We start from the raw sequence: 13,134 nt of genomic DNA, 5'->3' as shown, positions 1-13,134 counted from the left end.
CCCTAAATCCTGAGGTCAGGTCAAGGCACCAACAAAACCATTGTACAAGATATTAATTTCTTAGGTGAAACAGCAAAGTTCACTGAATAGTCAGAAAAAGGAATTCAAACTACGGTCAGTACCTTGGACAGCAACAGAGCTCTTCAGAGAAATGAGCTATTAGGGTTTTCATGGTGGCTCTGTGAACAAAGCATTATGGTAAATACAAACAAGGACAACTAGACCCAGGCCTGTACTCTAGTAGATAACAGCCAGCCTACATATAAAGTTAAATTCAATGGGACTGGTTACTAAAAAACACTGCTTGTCTTTATTAATGCCCACTTCTGGACAAACCTTTAAAGCAGTAGCATCAGTAGTAGGCCAATTTATATACAACAAAGCATTTGTAAATGTAAATGTATTCCTCACATGTTTATTTAAGGAGGACTTCAATGAGATGAGTGCATCCCTTCTGCCCAAGCGTTGACGAGTCTCCATATAATAACTTGCCAGTCATTCATTTTATACTCATGTCTGAGAAAGGGGGTGTGAACATCAGCACCTAATGTGCACCTGCTGTATAATTCATTCAGTTTTTTAAACCCTCCATTAAGCAGTTTCATCCAGACGCTTACTTCCTACTTCATAATTATCAGGTTGCTAAAAGCTTCCATCAGACCAATGAGATGATGTCCTCCTCGAGTGACAAGTCCCAGGTTTACAGATGTCCTCAATTACAAGTGTGCAAATCTTTGCTGGTGCTCAGGTTGTGACTTCCTCGTGCAGTGAGTGCGCAAGCCATGGATCTGGGTCAGGACAAGACCTCCATCGGAACATGCCCTCCTCAGGGCACTGGCTCTGTGTCCCCTCTTGTGTCCCTGTGTGGTCTGAAATGCCACTGTATCTGTGTCCCTATTTAAAGATTTCTTCAATCGACAGCTGAGTCTCCTGATTTCTTTCTGCTAGTATGGTGTTGATACCTGTCTCTCTCTTTGATTCATTTCCTTTTAGCTTCTAAAAGGGAAATGTGACCTTTCATTGCCCCACCTAAAAAACAGAGAAAAAACAGTCTCAGGAGATTCAAATATAATCAGATAACAGCGCATTTCTACTAGGTAGGGGAAATTGATTTAAATAGCACATTTCATACAAAGGGCAATTCAAAGGGCTTTACAATTAAAAGTATAACTGTTTTAAATATATCAGTTGTTTAATTAGAAATCATAAGTTTAATTTAAAAATATAGTCTGAAATACAAAAATTAAATATAAAGGAATAAAGTGTATAAAATTAGTTAAAGATATTATGGTAAATGATAGAACAACACTGCCTTAAACCAAATTGAAAGTTACATTGAATAACACTAAAAAGATGATATATGTGTTGTCAGCATATGTGTATGTGTGTTTGATTTGCTCTCTGTGTGTTTATCCCTGTGCCTGTTCCAGGGTCATTCCAGGACTTGCCTCTTGCCTTATAACCTTCCAGCCTAGACAGGGTCATAGCAGAGAACTAAATCATTTTAAAACGCTAAATCATTACTAAGTATATTATTTCCATTCTTGAGAATCTATTGCATTATTGCAAACCTTTATTTTCTGCAGGCATAAAATGTCATGATATGGTACAATGATGTGATAATACATTTATCTTAGTACAATATTAATATTACCTTAGTTTTTCTCATGTGTTTATCTACATTGGTCAAAACAGTAACCACATTCTCTAACCAGGCAACATAGCCTGTGAAACACTTACATATTGTAAAACTCCTTATCCTGTCTGCAAAACTCTTTATTTCAATAAAAATAAATGAACACATGCTGCAAAACTGTATAACTCACTCAAACAGTAACACACAATAGTCCAACAGTAAGCACACACAAACATTCATGAACCATTCACAGACAAAACACCAACTACATGTCTCAAAGATACAGATCACAACCTCCACCACTCACTACAATTACAGTAAAATCAGTATGCACACACAGATGGTCTAAAAACTTGAAATACAAGAATGAGAAAACACCACTGTAAGCACAGTAATTTTATTACATGCAATATAGTACTGCAATACAGGTGCATACTCAAAAAAATATACCAAACAACCAAAAGTATTGTAATATAATACAAGATAGAAGACAAAAGGTTTGTCATTTGCTTTACTCTGCCTGATCTACCCTGCCCCTGATATTGGGCCACATGTGGTTATCAACATTACAAAGAATATTTTCCCTGACAGAGTGGGAAAAATCTCTGGGCATACCCGATCCAGTCCTGGCAGTCTGATGCTGTGATTGCCCTACATGTCTCAGTTTTAGCATCTAAAAGTGACAGTTGGTCATAGGGATGCTGATCATATACTTTCCATCACCAGGCAAAAAGAATTTCTCAATAGGAGTAAAGAATGGGGAATATGGATGTAGAAATTCCAAAGTAATGCGTGCATGAGACTAAACCAGTCCCTCACAGAATATTGTGCCATATGACTGCATTGATTGTATAATATTGGCCGCTGACTAATAGTAGCCTGTTGATTAATTTAGAGTTAGATTTGGGTTAAGCAATTGCAAGGCCCAATTTGAGGGATTGGTCATTAGCATCTAGAGCCACTGTGTTGTGATTTGCTTGATCGGACATTTCAAGTGATTTTTGTGTTACCAAATGAACAGTGTCTGTTTTGCAAAAGGTCCATTAAGAATAGAGAAAAGCTGTAATAAAATGTTATTTTTAAAAGACTATAACTTCACCATCTAGAATTTGTTGTAAACCAGCACCAGAAAAAATAATTCGATGGGTTAGGATTAACAATTTTGGGACTTTTAAACACATCGCATTTCGCCACTGTAAATCATTTTTATTCAGTGTAAATCAGATGCACGTTCTTTCTTTTAGTGGGGAAGATCATTAACTGTCATAAGCTTTATTTGCAAATAACAAAACCCGTTTAGTACATTATATAAATCGCTGCTGTTTGTTTTCCTCGATATTGAGTTTATACAGGAGCTTCGGAAGTTAGAGCACTAAACTCTGTGGCCCTCCATGACTGGAAACTACAGGTGCCTCGCCCAGTATTGTCCGAATCATGAAAGGAGACGCGTATATAATACTGCACGCTGAGGTCCAGGCTGTCGCTGTCCATGGTGCTGACCGTTGTCTGAATTCCTTTTTTTTGCCATAGTCTTGCTCTTTTCACCACTGTTGTGTTTTGCTCTGTTATTGTGAGCTTTTCCGTTAGCGAGATGCTTTGAGTTGGAGCCGAATTTTCTGACGAGCGGTTTCTCATCTGCATAGCTACGCTAAGAGGTGTTCCCTTTACGTAAATGGTGCTGAAGGGCTTCTAATGTCGATGCCAGAGCGAAAAACGCCGGCTGGAAACGTTCGGGCCACACGTCTGCTACTCGCAAAACGCAAGCTACGGCGCGAGACACTGCAATTTCAACCTAGTTCACGTGCACCTCGTCTTGATAATCAAAGAATTAGAAAACAAAGATGGGGAGTCATGTCACTGTTATAACGGCAGATGGCGATGTTCATCAAGGATCATATGAGGTAATTCACACTATGCTGTTCGTGATGGACTAAAATAAGAAACTTTAGTACACATTTAAATCTTGATCTGCATTATAACACGTTAATAATATGCATATATTACGTTGACATCATAAATCAGTCCCATTTCAATCTACAGTATTACCTCGTTAGTTTCTTTTCGTGAAACGTAAAATTAGCTACTGACATGCTTATCTAGGTACATATTGGTCTGTTCGTTTTCATACTGGGGAAATCGATATCGATCTCTTATATTGATTACATGATATACAGGTAATCTTGGCAAAATTGCTTGGGTCTTAGTTGCTTCCTTATTACACACTGCTTGGCTTTATGGTCGGAGGGGCGTGCCATCAACACTAATAATAACGTAAAATCATCAAATGGCACGAGCGGCACGTTCCAGTTAAATGCTTTGGTTATTTTATACCCAACTAACACTTGACACTCTTATACTCAAGTCAGAGCAGAAAACATTAAGCCACTTCATTAAAATGCAGATGTCTATGGCGACATTTCACTCTAGTTTAATAAACTGTTCCTTATCTTAGTTGCTTATGACGCCTGTAATGAAATAACTAAAATGTGATTTTTTACATTAAAAATTAAAACGACCTTTGAATCTTCAAAGACTGGCTGATAAATCTTTAAAAGGTTCAATTTTCTGAGATGAAAATTCAATAGGCCTTGATAAACCACAGAAGCGAGGACACGCCTCCGCCACATCCACCCAGGGCGCTTCAACGGATGACCATCGATTAGACGATTGATCTAAAAAAGGGATTTTTTTTTGGACGCGTAAGCGACTCGATACTAATAAACTGTAAACTTATCAAAACACTGTCATGGTCCCATACAGTCGCCTTAAAAAGGATTTCCGAGTTCTCTAAGCGATGAACTGTGGTTAGGTTAATACGGTTCCTATCTTCGCCAACTTTCCGTGACCCGACTGGTCGAAGGATGTTCACGGCGTGTGCACGCTCAGGAGGCAGTGTAAGCACGTGACCAGACTCGCCTTCTTGGCTGCCAGTTAAAGCCAGATGCCCTGTATATTCAAGAGAAGGAAATTGATTGAATGCAATTACGTTACGTTTACACTGAAAGCATTTAGCGGACGCCTACCGTCGACTTACATGTTCATTGATATTTACAATTTGTTTTGTTTCCTTTCACGTGTTCAGAGTTGGCATTTAGGTGATAATAATGTGTGAATTGTTTTGCCTCTGTCCAAAATTATGTACAAAATAGGGAAACAGATTTTTTTTGGTTTTCCTCTATTACAGTTTAATGTTTAAAAAAAAATAATGCTTTAGAATACAGACCATGTTAAAAAGTTAATTATTATTGTGCATAACACAGCCTCATCAGGGGCCTTAATATGGAGACACTCCTGTTAAAGAAAGGGGAAACTTATAGCATAGTCACATCTTTTGAATATTATTTTGAAATTTTTGAGGACAACATTTTTGTTCAGTAGAACATCTGAAGTCATGTGTGACTATACTGAGCTTCTCATTTTCCAAAAGCAGATTTCTTGGATTTCTTGAAGGTTTACACACTGCTCCCACTGGCTTGTGTGTATGTCCAATACCGAGCTAAAAAAAAAAAAAAAAAAAAAAAAAAGTGATATTTTTCTCGTTACTAAGGCTGCGGGCTTGGTTGTGCAATGTATGATTATACATGATGACAAACAATCTTTTTAATATGCGAGGTCTTAAAAGAAGTCTATCCTTTAAACCCAGTGGATATTTCCTCTCTGTGCTGGTGCATTTCTGAATGGGGTGAATTTTGTGCCCGATTTATTTTGCATAAGCGGTGAAACACATGAGAGATGCATGCAGTGTATTACAGTGTGTTAATATGTCCAGCACCTTTACTTTATTCTATAGCAAATAATCAACTAGTTAGTGAAAGAATGTGGCTCCTTTAGCCTGTAGGATTGACCTGTGAGTAGTAAATCAATGGAAGATAATGGCTGTGTAGATGGTAATATTGTTGATAGAAAGCGATTTTAACTAAGGGTATTTACACTTAAATTATAATAGAAATAGAACACCGTCTTAATACCAAATTACAAGATGCACTTATAAGACGTAAATAATTGTACTCGTTATGTAATTCTAATCGTTAAACAGATTTGCGAAGCTCAGTTGCGCGCAAGATGGCCAAATCTATAAAATCTGCAGAGTGTTCTTTAGCAGTTATTTTTGCATTTCCTCTGCACTGTTAAGCTGTATGCTTATAACATTAGCCACAAGGATCTGCGATATCGGGGTGACACCCCCGGCGATCAATGACGACGACTACGTGGATCCACACAGTGGAGCCGTGATACGGCCTGTCGCTATTGGCTGAGCACATACAGAGGAAGGCCCACCTCCAGATCATATTGTGATAGTTCCTTAAACGATATTTGAAGCTACTGACCAACTGAACCACAAGGACACAAGAGGTGTTTCGAAAGGTAAATAATCTTTTAGTGTATTTGCTTGAGATTTTAATTTAAAGTAGGATTTTATATTTTTAAAAGACGGATCGTCATAAAATAAGGGAATTTTTTTTAAATGCACGCTTCATCTTCAACTGGTTGATATTAATATTTGTTCGTAAGCTTATGCGAATTTTGTAGACATGTTGCATATGTTGTTGCTTAACTGATAACCTGATGATAAAGTGTATGAAGTGTTGTTTCTCATTATTGCTTGGTTTTTTGGGGGGGGGGGGTTGGGGTGGGTGGGGGGGGGGGGTCGTGTCCATCTTCCTTATGCATGTAACGGACATTCAATAGAAGTGTTCTGTGTGAAGCGCGACCAATACGTTATTTTGGCTTTTTGTGGAGGCGAGGACTGTGAGAATGGAGTTGATAACGGACTATTTCGAGTTCATTCTCTAATTCGTTAAGAAAGCATTTTAGTTTGATAGTGTAGTGCAACAGTGGGGTTTCCCTTGGATTTTTTTTTCCCGTTCTCTCATTCCATTCATATCACATAAAATTATACACCAGTATTATATTACAGATTATTTCTAAAAATAAAATATTTTTCCTTTACAGAGAGTATTATTACGTTAAGTAATAATTAATGAGCAGGTGCACGTTAACCGTTTCAGAGAATAGATGTCCTTTCGATCGCTGTTCATGCTGAGAAAAAAAAACGGTTCATCTTGTTTCGCTTCGTGACAGGATATAAAAGCTCTCACTTAATATACGCTTCGGGTAATGAAAGGTTTAGCTAGATCCAAATTAAGCGTTCTTATGTACAACTTAGCGGGCTAGCAGCCCAGTTACACAGACTACTCGGCAGTCCTCGTAAATCCTGCAAATGTGTAGCTCCCTAGCGGGAATTAGTCTGCCGTGACATATCGTGATGTGACGAAATGCAGTATAACACTTCATAGCTTCCTCGTTCTTTTCGCGACAGAGGGGCCGAAATGGATGTTTTTATGAAGGGGCTTTCTAAAGCTAAAGAAGGCATGGCCGTGGCCGCGGAGAAGACCAAGGAGGGCGTCGCAGTCGCGGCGGAGAAGACCAAGGAGGGCGTGATGTTCGTGGGTAAGACGCGGTGACGTGCGCGCGCCGTTTTAAGGCATGCACATCACGAACAGAACGTGCGCCGAGCGCGTGTGGGAGGCGATCATAAATCTATAGGCTACACGTAAAGGGCGTGAAGGGAGAGGCAGTCTACATAGGTTAAGACACGACTGTGTAATAACTCGATTGGCTAGAGGATGGGTGGAGTGTCTGCTTCATCTACTCTCGTTTACAACAGTCATAATATGATAAGGGCAGTGACACCAAAATGTTGTAATTTTAATAGTGTGGAGGAAGGCCAATAATCAGGCTTGCTGAACTAATGTAATAACTGCAAGAAAATTTGTATCTGCAATTACTCTCTCATCTATTCAGGTGTTAAGCAACTGCAAGACTTTCACAATGCACGTGTAAGAACAAAAATAATCTAAATCTAAAATCAAGGTGCAAGATTAAAATAACACATAATCCCAACAAAAAGCAGTCACATGTTTCCAGTATGAACAGAGACTAGTTAAAGCATTCAATGCACACGCACACATGCATATGTGCATGCATACGTGTGTGTGTGTGTGCATGTGCTCTCTGGAGTATAGTGAGACCAGGGAAACCTATACTAACCATAACACAGGTGAGAGACAGTGTTATGGACTGTATGTGCTGCCCGGCACTGATTCTGTGCTGCTGAGCTGAGAAGAGGGGAAGACGAAGGCTGGGTGTGGCTGTCTCTCTGATCTCCTGCCCAGGTTGGATGGGAGCCTTGCTGGCCACATGGCACACTGTTCCATGAGCTCATAGAGTATCGCTCTGTGGTTTCAGTACAGGCTCCTCCCCCAGATCACCAGGAGCAATTTGGCAGCATACGTGTACAATCAGAATCAGCGTTATGCCACAGATTGTGTCTAGGACAGTCTGTGGCCTTTTCTGTTGGCCCCTGTACTGCGAATGTCCAGTTATGGAAATGGTGGTGGAACTGTGACGAATGGCATGTGCGTGTGCGTGCATGCATTTGAAGCCATGTGTTTGTATGGTGCATTGACACATTGCTCAGCATGTGAGGCAGAGTGTAAATTAGTGCAAGTTGGCTTGGTAGCTGTTCAGTCACAGTTGAGATTCATTTGGATGCAGAACTCTGTAAAATGCAGGTTGAGCTTTTACAGGCCTCTTCCCCATAGCCCCTGTAACGCAGGAGTGCGTACCAAGAAACATGGGTGTCCAGACATCGCCCTCCCATAGTCTCCCTCTAGCCCTTAAGTAGAACAAATCCAAATTGACCCAACAAACATGCCTACAAAAATGACATAGATTTAGAGCAGAAGGGATGTGGTTAGGAATTGTGTGGCCGTTTGTTGATATGGTGTATCGATGTCCTTTGTCTTTTTTGACCTTTCATGCAGGTGCTCCTTGTTTAATACAGAATTGTGGCTCATTGATTCATGGTAATAACCTTTGGTTTCAGGTGAATACCTTTCACAGAAATCCTTTTTTTTTTTAAGAGAAAAAGCTTTCATCTGTGAATGAAAAAGTGTCTCTGTCTCTCAAATTCTCTGAAAGTAGGCATCCAATTCTTGTGGTGCCACTTTCAAATAAAGTGTTTCACTTTATAGTGGAAAAAAAAGTCTTATCCAGTAGTCTCACGCAAGTCAGTGTGTAGTACAGGAAACTGCTCGTTGTGGTTTGACATCAAAAGACCCACCAGCGGTGTTTGAGTAACAGAGTGAAAGCATCTGTCTGCCTATCAGCGTGCTGTGGACATACCAGTGACCAACTGATTCGCAATATATACTGTATTCACAGCATATAGTGTGGACATTCTTCTGGCCGTGTGTTAGATTGCTTTTAAGTACTAGCATGATTTCAAATACAGCTTAGAACATAAGGAGTAAAAATTAGATATATTTAGTTTTCCTTACGGAGCCAAAAGGTGTAAAGGCAACCAGTGTATTTACACCGGGTTACACTGGAGACCGGAATCATTTACATTTACACATTTGGCAGATGCTGTTATAGAGAGGAATTTACAATTTCAATCACGTTACAGTGGTTGCCAAATGGAGTGTTATGTAAGGAGTCTTGCCCAAGGATTCCTATTGGTATAGCATGGTGCACTTGCCCATGCAGAGGACTTAAGCCGAGTCTCGCATGGGAGCAGCCTCATATGGTTTGCACTGTAACCATTTGCAGTGGAAGTGTACTCACACGTTAAATAATAGCAACTGGTTTAACACTTTGTTGACATTGTAGGTTTTTCCTGTGGTAAAAATGTATCCTCTCATTATGTGGGGAATTGCAGTAGAATAGAAGTACAGAGATATCAGCCCAGGCAGTGGTATCAGTCTCTGTAGGGATATCAGCCCTGAAGGAATATCAGTTCTGTATGGTTGCCAGCCCTGCAGGAATACCAGCACTGTGGGGATATCAGTTCAGCAGGAATATCATACATGTAAAGATATCAGTCCTGCAGGAATATCAGCTCTCCAGGGATATCAGCTCTGCATGGATATCAGCCTTGCTAGTTGTCAAAAATGTTGTCAAACCTATTTGCGTATGCCACTGGGGTTCAAAACAGGAGCAGTGCTGTTACTATGAGGGGCTTTCCACTACTATCGCCAGCCACTTCTGTGTGACACTTCAACATATCCTCCATATATTTTTTTGAATGTGACTATTCCTGTATTGTTACTGTTCACTGTGTTGCGGGGAAAAGACAACTGTTCCAGGCAGAAGTGAAATTTAGTTTCAGGGGAATCCTACAGGGATGTTATATGTTTTTATAAACATCCCACAGGGATGTTATATGTTTTTATAAAGGACCGTGTAACAAGGCAGACAGGAAGCAAAGAGTATGGATGCAAGTGCTAAGTTTACTCCCAGCAAGCCAAAGGCAACAAAGTTCACAAACACAGTCCAGTGTCAAAATACAGACTAGGGTTAGTAACAAGGAAAAGGGCAAAAGGTATACAGGCTCAGAAATACAAGAGACAATGGCGTGACGAAGAGCACGTAAACACTGAGTGATTACACAGAATACTGAACAGGTGTGTCTGAACAGCAGGTATCACAGAGCTTTACGGTCATTGTAGGGGAAACAGTGACCTCTGGAGGTGACCTTGGCTTTCCTCTACCACACACATGACTCTGTATAGCCCTGATACTCAAGCCACATTTCCTGTGGGCAGCTTCCTGTAGCATTTCCACCCTAGCTTTACCTAGGAGTCAGGTGTGATAACAGTGGCCGATCAGATGGACTAATTACATTACTGCGGGCCTTCAGACCAAGAGACAGCCAAGGAAACAATAGAGATATTCTTGTTTCTATGTAAACTCAAAACCTCACAAACCCCCAAGACACTCTATCCATTTATTTTTTAATTACCTTTCTTTTGCCATATTTTATTTAGAACAAACGTACTATAACACAGCTTCCACAGCTCATTAAGCAGTAAAAAATACTTTTAAGGAAGCACAGAGGAGACTGTTGTTTGTGTGTGTGTGTGTGTGTGTGTGTGTGTGTGTGTGTGTGTGTGTGTGTGTGTGTAGCCATTTCGGCCTTGCTGTAGCATCAGAAATGGATTTTGTTAATTGACCTGCCCTCCATGAGCAACTGGATAGAGTGAGGTCATACCACAGTCTTTATTTAGTATACCCATCCCCATATTTGTTTTGTAATTCATACAATCCCATACACATCCAGAGCTCATGCATCATGTGTGCGCACACACATGCACACACACACACACACACACACACACACACACACACACACACACACACACACACACACACACACACACACGCACACACACACACAAACACATTAATAATCTGTGACACCTGAGAGCTACTCCAGTTAACCCAGATATCTTCTGCCTGGTGGTGTGCAAATGCATACTAGGAGCAGACTGGCATGCATGTGCCAAGAGTGGGTTTCAGGGATGTCGCTGCCCTGATCCTGGTTTTGTCCTGGTCCTGGTCCAGGTCCTGATTCTGGTCCAGGTCCTGCCACCTCTCTCAGCAGGCCTCTCCCTCTGTGAGAGCAGTGCTCCAGAAAGCTTCACTCGAGTTCCCTGATGTGGAAGAACAGAAGAGAGAAAGCGTGAGCGATGGGGAGGAGGGGATGTAAGAGAAAGAGAGCAAGACAACATGTGAGGAGGGAAGAAGAGAGAGGAAATAGCAGAGGAACAGAGAGCGAGAGAGGAAGGAGGGAGAGAGATTGATCTTCAGAGAACAGATGAGATATGCTTGTGTGGAGGAGGGGCGTGAGTGAGCTGATTTTCACTCTACCTTAGACTGTAGCTGCACACACACGGGTAAAGAATATGTTCATCCTCACGTCCTCATCACATCACCCCCACATGGCCATGCTTCCCCCCTCCCCCGCTGCCCGGTCACTGATCTGGGGGCCTCCGTCCACTGGGCGCCAGCTGCTCCGTCCACGATCTCCAGCTCTAAGTTATAAGCACACTGACCAGAAACAGCTAGCATGCTAACACGCTAACGGCCGAGAAGGTGCCCATCTGAAATGCGGAGCCGATGAGATCGAGCTAACGTTCTCCCGCTGGGTGTCATTCTTCCCCAGCAGCATGAGCATCACGAGACGAAAGATTCTCTTCAGTCTCAGATCAAACAAAGGCTGAGTGCGATTCTCTTTTTGTCAGTTAGTCAGCTGGATTACAATCATGAATGGAAAAGCATCAGGTTCAGTTTTGTGACACACACAGCAGTCGCCCCAACATATGTGTATGTGTGCCATTTCAAGAAATTTAAAAAAAAATAATTAAAAATAATTTTATATATATATATATATATATATATATATATATATATATATATATATATACATTTCTGTCCATTATCCGTCGTCATCTGTGCAAGCAAAGTGCTTTATATTCACAATTTTGAATCTCGTTCTCTCTCTCTCTCTCTCTCTCTCTCTCTCGCTGTCTCAATAAATATATATATATATATATATATATATATATATATATATATATATAGAGAGAGAGAGAGAGAGAGAGAGAGAGAGAGAGAGAGAGAGCCTGGGTATGTAGATGAATATGTAAATGAGCATATAGATGAGCCACATAGTATATTATAGTAGAAATATGCTAAGCATTTCATAGCATTTACTCCATTCAATTCTGTGTAGTACCATGGAAATCTTGTGTAAATGTGAAGGGGCTGTGGTTTTTGCATGCAGTGTGCAGGGTTTGCAGTGCATTGGGTGATCGTGAGAAGGTCCTGTGGTCTGTGTGTCTGCCACTTCACATCTGACACTGACAAAACACATCAGGTCTAATGGCTTAAAGGTCACACATGGACAACTCTAGAGGGGATATCCGACTTTTGAAGATCAATATTTCTCTCTCTCTCCCTCAGTCCTGCTCTCTGGAGGAGGGTCCTGTCACGTCTCCTAATTGGATTCAGGACCGTTTGCTATTTTATTGTTTTTCGGCACAAGAGAGGGTGTCCTGTTTGGAGTCATATGCGCTGTAATACTAGCGCTAAATGTTGATCTGATACTACTCTGCTGACGCTGAGAATCACCACTGTGTCCACAGGTTCCGTGCCTGCACATAACCGCCTTTATAACCCTCTGGGCTCCTTTCCTCATGCCCATGCTCGTTAGCCGAACGCCTCCGACAACGGACTGCCTCGTGCGGGCTGTGCGTTTGTGCTGATTCCACATGTTCCTTTGCCTTCCTTTGGCCTGTCCATGATAAGGTCTATAAACGGACGTTATCAGGAGGAAACAAAGAAACACAGTCTCACATGTCTCCTTCTTTGTGCTTCCAGGCAACAAAACCAAAGATGGCGTGGCAACAGGTGAGATGCCTTTATTAACCTTTTAAATAATGAATGGCTCTCATTTAATGTTTGTCTGTTGAACCAATGCCTGGGCTTGCGGCTACCTCTCAGGTCAGAGACAATGGAAGGTGTGAAATTGTAAATTTGGGGGATTAAATTACAGTGAGATTAAATTACTTACTCTGTTACTGTATTACTCTTACTTCCACACTGACACCGAGCCCGATGTCCCCAGTGCTTATTCAGCAAAAGTTCACCCA

At 41.0% G+C, this 13,134-nt stretch overlaps 1 protein-coding gene across 1 annotated transcript in view; it reads left to right on the top strand.

Annotated features, from left to right (window-relative positions):
- The first annotated feature begins 5,887 nt into the window (after positions 1 to 5,887).
- sncb (synuclein, beta) overlaps positions 5,888 to 13,134 on the top strand; it is a 13,066-nt gene continuing 5,819 nt past the window's right edge. Inside the window, exons 1-3 of the mRNA XM_027024233.2 lie at positions 5,888 to 6,001; positions 6,957 to 7,087; positions 12,863 to 12,892. Coding sequence (XP_026880034.2) covers positions 6,967 to 7,087; positions 12,863 to 12,892 — 151 coding nt within the window. The 5' untranslated portion in view covers positions 5,888 to 6,001; positions 6,957 to 6,966. The remainder of the gene's footprint in view (positions 6,002 to 6,956; positions 7,088 to 12,862; positions 12,893 to 13,134) is intronic.

The sequence above is a fragment of the Electrophorus electricus genome, chromosome 2, assembly GCF_013358815.1.
Source record: "Electrophorus electricus isolate fEleEle1 chromosome 2, fEleEle1.pri, whole genome shotgun sequence".
NCBI classification, from domain to species: Eukaryota; Metazoa; Chordata; class Actinopteri; order Gymnotiformes; family Gymnotidae; genus Electrophorus; species Electrophorus electricus.
This window is presented reverse-complemented; position numbering and strand designations above follow the sequence as displayed.